Source organism: Macrobrachium nipponense, chromosome 24, assembly GCF_015104395.2.
Source record: "Macrobrachium nipponense isolate FS-2020 chromosome 24, ASM1510439v2, whole genome shotgun sequence".
NCBI classification, from domain to species: domain Eukaryota; kingdom Metazoa; phylum Arthropoda; class Malacostraca; order Decapoda; family Palaemonidae; genus Macrobrachium; species Macrobrachium nipponense.
In genome coordinates, this window is record NC_061091.1 from 2683038 (window position 1) to 2698506 (window position 15469).

Consider the following 15469-nt stretch of genomic DNA (forward strand, 5'->3'; position numbering starts at 1 on the left):
AATTTTCGTTGGCGAAACAACATGCTGTTTAACCGTAGATTTTAGCACGTTTTAATTTATGTTAAAAGTTAGGAATATAATGTTTACAACTTTTGCGTGAGGGGGAAAGTCTTTCACGCGTCCAGAGTAAGCTGGAGGTCGGATCACGCCTTGTTAGATGTAACATTGAATGATTAATTAAGGTGCAAATAACAGGACTTTTTAACATAATCTTCTCTGTTCGAAAGTTTTTTATTTGTGCTTGTATTGTAAATTCTGGCTTGCTTCAGAATTGAACCATGGAACTTTCTTAGGTAACCATACATACATACATAACATACATACATACATACATACATATATAATACACATATTTTAACAATTATAATATATGTTATAATATTAATAGACACGGTGTCCATAAAGTCCCAGTACCATTACAAGTATTTATTGCTCAGGATGGTACTGGGGAGAACTTTATGGACACCCTGTACTCATATATTACATTGTATGTATGTTAGTATATAATATATATAATATTATATATATCTATATATATATATATATATATATGTTATGGTCTGTATACAATATAGTTTTTTTTTCTTCAGTTAATTTCATATACTTACAGAATGATTTGCATATATTTATAAAAAAAAACAATATCATTTGAGAGTATAATAGTATATTCAGTACTTCTGATACATATGACATACTTTATAATACCCTGCCGACAGCTCCTGATTATCAGATGTTACGAATATCGACTTCTTGAATATCTTACGACGTCCATCGTACGAACACCGCCTGTTTTTACTCCGCCTATGACCATACGCGTTGCGACACCATGTTACGCCAATCAATCAGTCCGTTATTAGTGTCTAATATTAATATTAATATTAATCAATAGGGCAAAATCGCACTTTGCCGTGATGGCGAAAGTATAAAGATGGCTGATGACCTTCTCCTTTACGGAATGAAGTTTTTTTTTTTTCCTCTCTCTCTCTCTCTCTCTCTCTCTCTCTTTTCCAGGCTGACTTATATTCCAGTCCAAATATCATCTGGGCGACTCCCGCCGGCCCGTGCCTGGACCAATTATTCTCCTTAGGAGGTGTGCGGGGTTGACCTTATACTTGTGCTTTTTTTTCTTTCTTTTTTATTTATTTATTATTTTTTTTTTTTTTTTGTCTTAGCATCCTTGCTTCATAGAGGAGAGGAGATCTTCTTTTGTTCATTGTTATTTTTGTTTTAAATACAGTCGTTTCTGCTTCTTCGTTATATTATGGCTCATTGCTGCTTACTAACTATTATTATTATTATTATTATTATTACTTATTATTAGGATTATTATTATTATTATTAATTATTATTATTATTAGTGCAGACAACTGTTCTTCTCTACAGTCAATATATATTATTACTGTCTCATCAAACTTGCTCAGAATAGAATATTCCAATGTGGAGAGAGAGAGAGAGAGAGAGAGAGAGAGAGAGAGAGAGAGAGAGTGAGAGAGAGAGAATATTCTTTCAGAAGATAACGTCACATTTTCTGTACAAGTAAGCTTTCGCCTTCATATTTATATATATATATATATATATATATATATATATATAGTATATATATATATATATATATATGTATATATATATATATATATATATATATATAGTGTGTGTGTGTTGGTGTGTATGTATGTATTAATGTGTGTATGGATGCATACGCTTACAGACATACATACATGCATATTGGTAACGTAAACATTTAAGAAGAATTTCGCTTTTGAAGTCCGAAAAATACGAAAAATAAAATAAAACAAAGTAACTCGCTTTTATGACATAAAATAGAGCGATTTTATTTGAGATTTTATAGAGAGAGAGAGAGAGAGAGAGAGAGAGAGAATAAAAGTTAATAAATTTACCCTCCAAGACCGACAACTGCTCGACGGCGCAAAGAAAGGGACAAAAAAAGAAGAATAAACAACACGAAAATGGGTAGTAGGCCCGTCCCGATCGCTAATTGAATTGATCACTGATGCGACAGGCTGCTAATGGATCGCTATGACGTACATTAGGCGCCTTCGTTAGGGCCAGAAGTTAATACATTTTTCCTAATTGTTTTCTTGCTCGTTTCTTCCTCCTGGGATTTTTTAGGTTTCGCTAAAAGGAAACTACTGCGCCGGCTTTGTCCGTCCGTCCGTCCGCACTTTTTGACTTCCGCACTTTTTTATGTCCACCCTCAGATCTTAAAAACGGTCTTGTCTGAACTGTTTTTAAAGGCCATTGCACTAGTTTGTTTTTTTTTTCTGAAATGTTGTCCTAGTTTTTATGGCAGTTTCCCAGATTTTGTAAAATGTAATTTGCTCTACTTTTTGCCTGACAATTCCTGACAATTGTCCTAGTTTTTCCCGACAGTTTTCCTAGTTTTTCCTTACCATTTTCCTAGTTTTTCCTTACCATTTTCCTTGTTTTTCCTGGTAATTGCCCTAGTGTTTCATGATAATTGTCTTAGTTTTTCCTGACAATTGCCCTAATTTTTCCTTACCATTTTCCTAGTTTTTCCTGACAGTTTCCTTGTTTTTCCTGGCAATTGTCCTAGTTTTTCCTGACAATTTCCTTAGTTTTTCCTGATTATTGTTCATGTTTTTCCTGAGAGTTTTCCTAGTTTTTCCTGACAATTGCCCTAGTTTTTCCTGTTCCTAGTTTTTCCTGACAATTGTCCATGTTTTTCCTGAGAGTTTTCCTAGTTTTTCCTGACAATTGCCCTAGTTTTTCCTGTTCCTAGTTTTTCCTGACAATTGTCATAGTTTTTCCTGACAGTTTCCTAGTTTTTCCTGGCAATTCTCCTAGATTTTCCTGACAGTTTTCCTAGTTTTTCTTGACAAATGCCCTAAATTTTCCTGTTCCTAGTTTTTCCTTACAGTTTTCCTAGTTTTTCCTGACAGTTGCCCCAGTTTTTCCTGCTCCTAGTTTTTCCTGACAATTGTCCTGGTTTTTCCTGGCAGTTTTCCTAGTTTTTCCTGACTAATGCCCTAGTTTTGCCTGTTCCTAGTTTTTCCTGCCAATATCCTGACAGTTTTCCTAGTTTTTCCTGACAGTTTTCCTACTTTTTCGTGACAATTGTCCTAATTACTTCTTTGTTATTTCCTTTCCTCCATTTTCTCTCTTTTTTTTTACTCGTGCTTTCCATTCTGCCTTGATTTAATTGCTTTTTGTGCTTATTCCATATCATGTCCTTCTGAAAAAGCATTCTAATCCAGCTCCCATTAATCTCTCTCTCTCTCTCTCTCTCTCTCTCTCTCTCTCTCTCTCTCTCTCTCTCTGTTTTTTCCAATTCGCATTGTTGCCCATTTGCCAATCATATCCAATTCGCAAGGTACATTACGTGAGTCCAAACTGCCTTGTCCTTATTACATTGCCCCGTCTCGTCTGTTCTTTGGTGTCGTAGCAAGCAGCACAAATTTACCTACGGAATACATTCCCATGTCTGATGAGTGAACAGGAAAAACAAACGTGCCAAGACAACAGAGGTTGTTCTTCGCTGATGAACGTCTTAGTTCCTGAGTCGCTATATATTCCTCGCACAGTTGGAGTGTGGAGCAGGATCCCCGAGGAATTCGCGTTATTGCGAACTTCTTCAGAAGTTCGAGCGAAGAACATTTCTCTTTTTTATGCTCATATTTTACTTGCTTATTTATCTATTTGTTTATTAGTTTGTCATTTTTTTGTCTGATAACTGGTCTCTTTTTTTTTTCCGAAGTTCCCATTACCCTCTATTAGTTATTTTGAATAAACGCCATATTCTTTGGAAGCTTCTTCTGAATAATAATAATAAAATAATAATAATAATAATAATAATAATAATAATAATAATAATAATAATAATAATAATAATAATAAATGTAAGAAAAGTTATGGGATTCCTAAGGAGGCAGGTTGCAACCCGGAACCCCACACTATAAATACCACCCAGTCGAATTGGAGGGAACTGTGATAGAGCAAAAAAAAAAAAAAAAAATAAATAATAATAATAAATAATAATAATAATAATAATTTTAATAATAATAATAATAATAATAATAATAATAATAATAATAATCCTTTGGGACTATGGTATCAGAACAGATAGGGTGATACATGCAAATAGACCAGACGTGACCTTGATTGACAAAACCAAGAAAAAAGTATCACTCATTGATGTCGCAATCCCATGGGACACCAGAGTCAAAGAGAAAGAAAAGGGAAAAAATGGATAAGTATCTAGGACTGTAAATAGAAATAAGAAGGATATGGGATATGCCAGTAGAAATTGTACCCATAATCATAGGAGCACTAGGGACGATCCCAAGACCCCCGAAAAGGAATCTGGAAAAACTGGAGGCTGAAGTAGCTCCAGGGCTCATGCAGAAGAGTGTGCTCCTAGAAACAGCGGACATAGTAAGAAAAGTGATGGACCTAAGGAGGCAGGATGCAATCCGGAACCCCCCCTTATTGTAAGTACCTCCCAGTCGAATTGGAGGACTGTAGTAGACCCCCACCCATAATAATAATAATAATTACTTACCTCAGCCACGATACTCCACTCGGCATCACGCAGTCTGAACATGTACCCATGTACACACGCCTTCGTCCCTTTCCTGTGCATCTGGGGATCTATGTACATCTCGCATCTGGAATATCCTACCCTCTGCTTCCCGTGTCCTTTGGGAGCGCTGATGAGGACTGTTGGTAAGGACGTGTTTTCGTTCCATCCGTCTGGTAACTGAAAGCAAGTGTGTCCTTATCAGACGTGGATCACAAGCAAGAAAGACGTCTTCATTCAGAAAAGCAGAGCAGAAGGTTTTGATCTATAGAAAGTTAAGTATATCTTTGTTTAAACCAGAACGCTGAGCTGATTAACACCTCTCCTAGGGCTTGCCTGAAGGATTAGATATTTTTACGTGGCTAGGAACCAATTGGTCACCTAGCAACGGGACTTACAGCTTATTGTGGGATCCGAACCACATTATATCGAGAAATGAATTTCTATCATCAGGAATAAATTCCTCTGATTCCGCGTTTGCCGGGGCAAGAATCGAACTTCGGACCACCGGATTGGTGGTCAAGCGCGAAAACCACTCGACCAACGAGAAATACTTTGATCTATAGATTAAGACTTGTGGCACGGATAGATGTCTCGATTCATCTTCAGAAAACAGGGGCGAAAGATAAACATGAAGGCTGAAGGATGTGTGGAGATATGACCGGAAGAACTGAATGTTGATTGAACGTAAACGATGCAACTTTATTGTCATTTGCTTCCTAAGGATTTTCTGTTGTTTTCGCTGTTGAACTTATGTTCATTTTATTCAACTAAAACTATTTTTTTAACCTCTTGACTGACAACATATAACTGATGAATAGTAATATTATGACGACCGGCACAGCATCGCAAATATCCGGATGAAGCAGACAGAAAACGAACTCGCCTCAGATCAAATACGATATAGAAGAGGTTCTTATCCATGGCAACCCAATTGAGAAGGTTAAATAAAGTGCATAAAAGAGGGTATCTTTTCTGGCAGTCTACCTTAGAAGACCCAAATGAATTTGAGTAGACGACAAAGGAATGTATCAGTAGCGTCTTCATACTCTCCAGGGATTGTCCCGACTGACAGAAGAAAACTTTATCATCTGCTTCTTTCCTGTTTCGTTTACAAGATTCTGCCCATTACGGTCCTTTTCTGTTTTCTGTAAAAGAAGACCATCGTACTAGCTCTGTCTGTCTGCCCTCAGATCTAAACAACTACTGAGGCTAGATGGCTGCAAATTGCTATGTTGATCACCCACCCTCCAGTCATCAAACATACCAAATTGCAACCCTCTAGCCTCAGTAGTTTTGATATCATTGAAAGGTTAAAGCTGGCCATGGATCGTGCATCTGGCAGCGCTTTCCGGAGCTATGGGACGCACCCTCACTCCACCGCACCTGGTGAGCAACTGGAGTGCTGCCAGGCAGAGAGAGATGATGATTTTATACAGCGTCATATGTTGTACAGAAAACTCGATCGCGCAGAAGAAATTTCGGAGCATGATTTTGCATTTTTTTTTTTTTTTTTTATTGTTTTTTCATCTTAGCCCGATATAAAAACCGTCGAACTTCCTGAGAAGTTTAATGAACTTAGAAACATTTAATTACTCGAAATATTTTCGACTTCGGGACGGTAGGATATTATAGAGTTTTTGTTCCCTAAATTGTCTGAAAGAGCCCAATAGCTTCTTTCGTGAGATCTTTTGTTATTGTTGTTGCTGTTTACTTCGGTATTATAATAGCTTTTGTTTTTGTGTTTTCTGTTAATAGTGGATAAAATTAATTATTATTATTATTTTATTATTATTATTATTATTTTATTATTAGTTATTATATTATTATTATTATATATTCTTATTATTACTGATGTTGTTAGTATTCCAAAGTGTCGCGTCCACTTCGAATACTGAGCCCTCTAAGACAGATATTTGCCTATATGCGTGGACTTGCTCTCTCTCTCTCTTCTCTCTCTTCTCTCTCTCTCTCTCTCTCTCTCTCTCTTCATGCGTCGATAAATAGATGACGCCCTCTCTCTCTCTCTCCGAAATTCTACTCAAGAGTAATAACTGTATTTATTATGCAAGAGGATATTGCAGAAACGGAGAAATTGCAGATTCAGACACAAAATGAATAATTATGATGAAGGAAGATCAAATATTATGGAAAAGTTGGATTTTTTAATGTCAGAATTTCTGGAAATGAAAAAAAAGAACAACATACCAGAACAGGAAAGAGACATGGGAAAATCCTTATTACTACCAGTATTAAATGAAGGAGAAAACACGCAAACCATCATAGTGATGAATGCGCAGGGTTTAGTTACGAGTAACTCAAAACAAAGAAAAATAGTACTTAGAAGAACTAACCCAAAATGAAAAGAAAATAGATATAATGAATATAGTGAAAAACCTGGTATTCCCAAGAGACTGGGAATGATGATCAAATAAAAAGGGTTTCCAAACTTATAGATCAGATAGAAAAAAAATAGGATCAAGGGGGGGGAACCGCAATATATGGGAAAGACAAAAAAACAAGGAAAAATATATGAGAAATATTATTTAAGTAACTCAGAATGTGAACTAATAGCGGTAGAATTTGAATCTGAAAAATTGATGAACATAGTAATATATAGACCTCCTAATACTAAAGAGTTTGACTTAATAATTGAAAAATTGGATGATATATGTAGAAATCACAAGGACTGGACTATTCTCCTATCTGGTGACTTCAACTTTCCTTTCGTAGAATGGAAAGAACGAATAGGGAGATTGTGGTTGTACTTATACATATAAAAAAGAGAGTAATAGTAGTGCAGAAGATAAGAGGCAATTTGAAAAGCTATTAGATATGCTACTAGAATACAACATTCAACAAATAAATCACCTGCCAACAAGAAGAAAATACTTTAGGACTAGTATTTGTGAACGAGATGAATTATGTTAAAGAAATAATAGTGTATAATGCGAATATTTCAGACCATAATGTCATAGAATAAACAGTTCATTCCAAAGCAAGTGAAAATAGAGATAAGCAAGAAATGAAAAAGTGGGAAGGATATGGAAAATACAACTTCTACAGTAAAAATATAAAAATGGTCAGAAATTAATGAAGAATTAAACAAAGAGTTGGGATACATTTTCGTAAGTGATGACATAAGGGTAAATACGGAGATATTATATTAAAAATATTGGAAAAGAAAAAAATAGTGGAAAAATATATACCGAAGAAGAAAAGTAAAACATCATTCATGCATACCAAGAGACAGAAGGATCTTGTTCCAGAAAATCAGAAAGTTGGTAAAAAAGGTCTTGCAAAAGAAAAAAAATGCATGGCAAAGTATAGAACTAAAAAGTAAGATAGAAAAATGCACGAACAAAAGATTATACAATCAAAAGAAAATGAAAAACGGGGACTTGGAAGAAAAAACCCTATTAAATATCAAGCAAAACCCCAAGCTATTATACTCATATGCGAAGAAGATGAATAAAAGAAGAATAGAAATAGGCCCTCTGAGAATTGAAGGGAGATTAACGAATGAAAAAAAAGGAAATTTGTTTGCAACATACTGGCAGAACGATATAAGAGAGAATTCACCCCTAGAATAGATAATGAAGATAATGATATAGAAGTAAGGATGAAAATAGTGAATATTTAGCTGACATAGATATTAATGAAGCTGATATTGTGCAGGCTATTAATGAAATTAAAAATGGAGCTGCTGCAGGGCCTGATGGAATTCCTGCTATTTTGTTAAAGAAAGTAGTTCATTCTATCGCAAAGCCACTTGCAATATTATTAAGACAAAGTGTAGATACAGGCAAGATTTATGATGAGCACAAATTAGCATATATTACCCTACTTTCAAAAGTGGATCAAGACTAGAGGCAAGTAATTATAGGCCTGTGAGTCTAACATCACATATTATGAAAGTGTATGAAAGGGTAATGAAGAAAAATATTATGAAACATTTAATAAAAAAATAATTTGTTTAATAAAGGACAACATGGTTCGTACCCGGAAAAGTACACAAACCCAACTGTTAGTGCCACCGTGAGAACATATTCAAAAATATGAAAAGCGGAAATGAAACAGATGTGGTTTATTTAGACTTTGCAAAAGCTTTTGATAAAGTAGACCATAATATATTAGCGAAGAAAATTAGAAAACACAATATCGTGGATAAAGTTAGGAAGATGGTTAAAATAATTTTTGTTTTTACACAACAGAAAACAGATAGTTATTGCAAACGACGAGAATCGGATGAAGTCAATGGTAATATCCGGTGTGCCGCAAGGTTACGGTGTTAGCTGCAATACTGTTTGTTATTATGATTGAAGACATAGACAATAATGTGAAGGATTCGGTAGTGAGTAGTTTCGCAGATGACACAAGAATAAGTAGAGAAATTACTTGTGATGAAGATAGGAACGCTCTACAAAGAGACCTTAACAAAGTATATGATTGGGCAGAGGTAAATAGGATGGTATTTAACTCTGATAAATTTGAATCAATAAATTATGGAGACAGAGAAAGAAAGCTATATGCATATAAGGGACCTAATAATGAGACCATCACAAATAAGGAAGCAGTTAAAGACCTTGGTGTGATGATGAATAGGAACATGTTATGCAATGATCAAATAGCAACTCTGTTGGCAAAATGTAAAGCAAAATGGGAATGTTGTTACGGCACTTCAAAACAAGAAAAGCTGAACACATGATTATGCTTTATAAAACATATGTTCGTAGTCCACTTGAATATTGTAATATATACTACCCACACTATCTAAAAAAGGATATTGCACAAATAGAAGAGTGTACAAAGGTCCTTTACAGCTAGAATAGAAGAAGTTAAGGACCTAGACTACTGGGAAAGACTACAATTCTTAAAATTATATAGTCTAGAAAGGAGAAGAGAACGCTACATGATAATTCAGGCATGGAAACAGATAGAAGGAATAGCAGAAAATATCATGGAACTAAAAATATCAGAAAGAGCAAGCAGAGGTAGATTAATAGTGCCCAAAACTATACCAGGAAAAATAAGGAAAGCACACAGGACATTAATCCACTACGCACCAGCATCGATAATGCAGCGTCTATTCAATGCGTTGCCAGCTCATCTGAGGAATATATCAGGAGTGAGCGTAGATGTGTTTAAGAATAAGCTCGACAAATATCTAAACTGCATCCCAGACCATCCAAGATTGGAAGATGCAAAAATATACCGGAAGATGTACTAGCAACTCTTCTGGTAGACATTAGAGGTTGCCTCACACTGAGGGACCTGGGGCAACCCCCGAACAAGATGTAAGGTCTGTAAGGTAAGGTAAGTCTCTCTCTCTCTCTCTCTCTCTCTCTCTCTCTTCTCTCTCCTCCTCTCTCTTCAAAAAGGCACAGCACTCTGGGGAATCCATTGCCCGTTCGTAAACAAGTCCTCCTCTCTCTCTCTCTCTCTCTCTCTCTCTCTCTCTCTCTCTCTCTCTCTCATCCATTTTAATTTGCTGTTTGGCGGACGGCAGAGTTCAGATTAGAGGTCCAATCAAATCTGGTTTCCACGCGGGCGGCCTGGGGGGGGGGGGGGGGGGGGGGGGGGTGTGGAATCTACTGGCACCGTTGATCCATTTCCACGTCGCCGACAGGAATAATGAAACGGTGGACAAAAAAAAAAAAAAGGCCAAATAAAAATGTGTTTATTGGGATTGCTAACGAATGAGATATGGGGATCTCTCTCTCTCTCTCTCTCTCTCTCTCTCTCTCTTTCTCTCTCTCTCTCAGAAATAAAAAGTCATGAACTGAATTCGAATATACATTTCATCTCCAAAAGAAAACTAGACAAACTCTTTAGGACATTGTGAATGAACGATAAAACCTGCTCATACAGATAAGTGAGCACACGATGTCTCCTCTAAGGATGAACTAACAAGTCTTTGAGACATCCTAATCTCTCTCTCTCTCTCTCCCTCTCTCTCTCTCTCTCTCTCTCTCTCTCTCTTATACGCACACACGTATAATAAAATAACCATATTCCTTGTCGCCCTCATGATTTTATGATGGAAATCAGTCAGGGAAAACTTTACTACTGAAACATGTCAATATATATATATATATATATATATATATATATATATATATATATATATATATATATATATACATATATATATATATATATATATATACTATATACATATATACATATATATATATGTGTGTAAATTAAGCCATGATCGTGCGTCTGACACCGCTATTGTTGCCAACAACACAGGCCACCATCGCGCCGTTGCTGAAAATTTTACGCGCCATGGGAATATATGATTATATGCTTGTTTGAGTAATCTTGTCTCAACTTCGGGTAAAGTAAAATTGACTGATCTTCAATTTTTATTTGAGAGAGATTTCTGATTACGCGTACTCTTCCTAAAAGCTTCAAAAAAAAGCAATTACAATAAAACGTACTGACTGCATTCATCTGATGCTCCCTAACGAACTATTAATGTAATGAATGTTACATTTTCCCTTGTATTTTTCAGTCAGCGTTTGCAGTTGCTTATACTTCCTGTCTGATATTTTCCTGTAACTATTTTCAGTAATTACATAAATACTTTGTACCCAGTAAGATAAATTCGTGCAACCGAGCTGGTTGCGAAATCAGTTTACTGTTTGAATTTTTATTTGAAAAGTGCACAGAGGTCAGAGTACAATGCATACCGTTATTTATAGCATCTTTTCATTACTCAGATTAAGCTGCGTCTTTTGTTTTTTGTTTTTTTTTTATTTGTTATATTCTGTTCTAAGCGTGAAGCCCTTTTATTAAATCATATGATTTTGCTGTGCAAATGAATATAAATATATAAAAGAGAGAAAAAAAATTGAGTGGATGGAAATGCTGCCTTTATCAGTCACATTGTTAGGGATTTTAATTTAGATATTGTTTATTTGCACGAAGGGTGACCACAAAAAATTAATCAATCAATCAACTTGCTGACCTTTTTTTATTTATTTATTATATATATATATATAATATATATATCTATATATATATATATATATATATCTTTTTTGTGAAAATTATTTATTCATAGCATCTGTATCCATAACCCCCATTGGGGTGTATCACCGTCATTTCACCTCACGTGGTGCACTGTCGGCATTATTTGAGTTTCTTGAGGCCCCTAGCTGCAACCCCTTTCATTCATTTTACTGTACCTCCTTTCATATTATCTTTCTTCAATCATACTTTCCAACCTGTCCTAACAACCTCCTGTTACGCCTTTCATTCATTTTACTGTACCTCCTTTCATATTCTCTTTCTTCAATCATACTTTCCAATCTGTCCTAACAACCTCCTCTTACCCCTTTCATTCATTTTACTGCACCTCCTTTCATATTCCTTTCTTCAATCATACTTTCCACCTGTCCTAACAACCTCCTGTTACGCATTTCAAACCTTTTAACTGTCAATTTCCAATTCAGCGCTGAATGACCTCGTAGGTCCCAGGTCTTTGGGCTAAATCCTATATTCTATTCTATTCTATTAGGAAATGTTTCCAGCATCGTCTCCCATTATCCCTTTTTTTTTTTTTTTTTTTTTTTCTTATCTGAACTATTTTACCGCCATGCTAGGAAGCCAGAGAGAGAGAGAGAGAGAGAGAGAGAGAGAGAGAGAGAGAGAGAGAGAGAGGTTCATGGGAGGGGGGGGAGGAACTCAATTCTAGAGTTATACCTCCGCTACTTCTGTCATTCACCATAAATTCAATAACGGGATCCAGGGCTTCGCGCCCCTCCCCCCCACCCCGCCCCCCTCTGGAAACAAGCCTTCAAACCCCCCCCCCCCACCCCCCTCAGTGACAGACGACATTCAAATATCCTATCAGAAAGGGAAAAAACGCGAATTAAAATTCCTTTTGAAAAAAGACAACGTTAATGAAGAAACAAGAATAGGAGGCGATACCGGATAGATAATGAAATCTGTACAAAAAGGGGAAAACGACTTCGAATATTAGATTGGTGTTCCTGATGGGAACTGGTTACATGGCCTGGAAATGTCTCATGGAATAATTAATTACTTTCGTGATCCTTTCGTTAAACTGGGTTTGAAATATCACTACGTCTTTCGTTAATCTGTTACGAGTCGGACAGAATGGAGAACTGAATAATGCAAAGGAAAAATGTCTGTAAACTGAAATAATTTAGTGATTGGCAGATGACATAAAAGTAATAAAGATAAGAATAATAAATGTCAAAATAAGCGAATGAAAACGTATTGAACGAAAACGTTGTTAATACTCAGTGATCTGTAATATATATACATACATATATATAATATATAATAATATTATATCTATATATATTATAATATAAAATATAATAATATATAAAATGTTTAATTTAATATAATAAAATGAAACCCATAAAAACTCCAAAATATTGAGGAAATACTAAATTCAGAGACTGCTGTCTCTCTCTTTTCAGGTAGATGAATGAGAAAAGTTACAGAAAAGATATATATATAATATACATATATATATATATATATATATATATATATATATATATATATATATTTATATTTATTATTTATTTATTTATTATTTATCTATTATTTATTTATTCATTAGCCTCTCGTTGGTCACAATAATTGCCTATAGTGCATCACTATACTATAACCGGAAATAATAAGTAAAAAGCCACAGTAACGTATATGAAGGACTGTATTTATTAAAGAAAAAAACAGTCGCTTATATACATTACTGGGTTATTTACTTATAATTTATTGTCGCTCACCAGAGCTGTGGTGGTTTTGCGATATTCTAAGCATAATATTGACAATACTAAACGCGTTTTCAACTCTGTATTGTAAAAGATTTAATCAAGTTTTAAATATTATGACCTTAATACGTTAAGCTCTTAATATTAAGTAGTTGGCATTATCAAGGGCATAATTTATTTTTATTATTATTATTATTATTATTATTATTATTATTATTATTATTATTATTATTATTATTGTTGTTGTTGTTGTTGTTGTTGTTGTTGTTCCCGACATTAATGTTGCTGTTTTGTACCTTTTATTAATATCAGCCTTAAATTGAAAGACCCAAGTTAGTGACATTAGTAACCCCGTGACGTCACAGCTCTCTCTCAACGAAATTAATCTCTTGCTCCATACTCTCTCCGTAACTGGGTAGTGCCGTCAGTGAATCTCACTGGGTGCACTGTAGGCATTTACTAAAGGTTCTTTGCAGCATCCCTTCGGCCCCTAACAGCAACCCCTTTCATTCCTTTTACTGTACCTCCATTCTTATTATCTTTATTCCACCTTGCTATCCACCCTCTCCTAACAATTATTTCACAGTGCAGCTGATTCGAGGTTATCCTCCTGTTACACCTTCCAGGCTACCTGCTCTCAATTTCCTTTCCAGCGGCGAAGTTAATTAAGTCCATCGCTCTGGTTTTGATGAATGAAGGAAGGTAATTCTTCGGTTTTATTTCAGATTTCCAGTTCATTTAACGACCCTCATTCGTCATTTTTTTTTGTTGGCGCTAGTTATGCAAGTTATGAAATACTGAGTTATCTGCTTTTGGCTAGCTGGTTTATTTTTAAACTGGCCTTATGCCAGCGCGGGCTTTTCTAATTTATTTTTCACCAATGTATGATAAAGGAGGTAAGAGTCTTGTGTGGGCCTATAGACGCTCTTTTGGATTGAGGACTTCGTATCTTCCTATCCTGGCCGTAAAGAGGTCTGTGTATTGTATTTTAGTATTTTATTATATTTTATCAATATATATATATATATATATATATATATATATATATATATATATATAATATGATAATTTATTGAAATATCTTTTTTTATCCCAATAACTTATCTCTCCATTCTCTATTTATGATTATGTTCTGTTATTTCTTCTAATGAACACTGTATTCAGTGGGCCCTTTAGTCCTTGTTCTATATGAATCGAATTTGTCTTGTGAATAATAATAATAATAATAATAATAATAATAATAATAATAATATAATAATAATTGATGTCGCAATACCATGGGACACCAGAGTTGAAGAGAAAAAAAGGGAAAAAATTGATAATTATCAAGACCTGAAAATAGAAATAAGAAGGAAATTGTACCCATAATCATAGGAACACTAGGCACGATCCCAAGATCCCTGAAAAGGAATCTAGAAAAACTAGAGGCTGAAGTAGCTCCAGGACTCATGCAGAAGAGTGTGATCCTAGAAACGGTGCACATAATAAGAAAAGTGATGGACTACTAAGGAGGCAGGATGCAACCCTGAGGAACCCCACACTTACTAAGTACCACCCAGTCGAATTGGAGTACTGTGATTGACAAAGAATAAATAGTAATAATAATAATAATAATAATAATAATAAGGCCCCACCCCACTTACCCAGTGCGCAACCATCTTCTTTTTTCAAGGGCATTCTTAGATAAGTGTGTTGAGAATACCCTGACCCTGTGACCTCTGAATAAAAAGATAGACAAATCAACAAATTCATTCACCTTGCAGTGATGAGGCGGAGTCGTCAGGTAGTGATAGTGAAGATTGTGATTCAGGGCAACGTGTTTGAGGCAAGCTACGAGTAGGAGGAACACCAGGAGCTGGTACCTGGTTCCCAAACGCTCTAGTAGTCCGTCGACGCTGACAACCATCTGGAAATGGAAAAAGTCATTGTGGAATGTTTCACGTCACTATAGTTGTACAGGGTGTCCATAAAGTCCCAGTACCATTACAAGTATTTATTGCTCAGAAACCATATAACATAGAGTACTGCAGTTTTTTGTAGAATGTTCTACATTTTTTAAAGTTTATATTCAGAGCACTTCATTCTACAAAAAAGCTGCATTACTCTGTTATATGGTTTCTGAGTAATACATACTTGTGATGGTACTGGGACT

General features: G+C 35.2%; 1 protein-coding gene across 1 annotated transcript in view; it reads right to left on the reverse strand.

Annotated features, from left to right (window-relative positions):
• LOC135205685 (uncharacterized) overlaps positions 1 to 15469 on the reverse strand; it is a 96065-nt gene that overhangs the window by 53672 nt on the left and 26924 nt on the right. The window contains exons 3-4 of the mRNA XM_064236601.1: positions 15074 to 15223; positions 4541 to 4738 (exon numbers count right to left, since the gene is read on the reverse strand). Of these exons, the coding sequence (XP_064092671.1) occupies positions 4541 to 4738; positions 15074 to 15223 (348 nt within the window). The remainder of the gene's footprint in view (positions 1 to 4540; positions 4739 to 15073; positions 15224 to 15469) is intronic.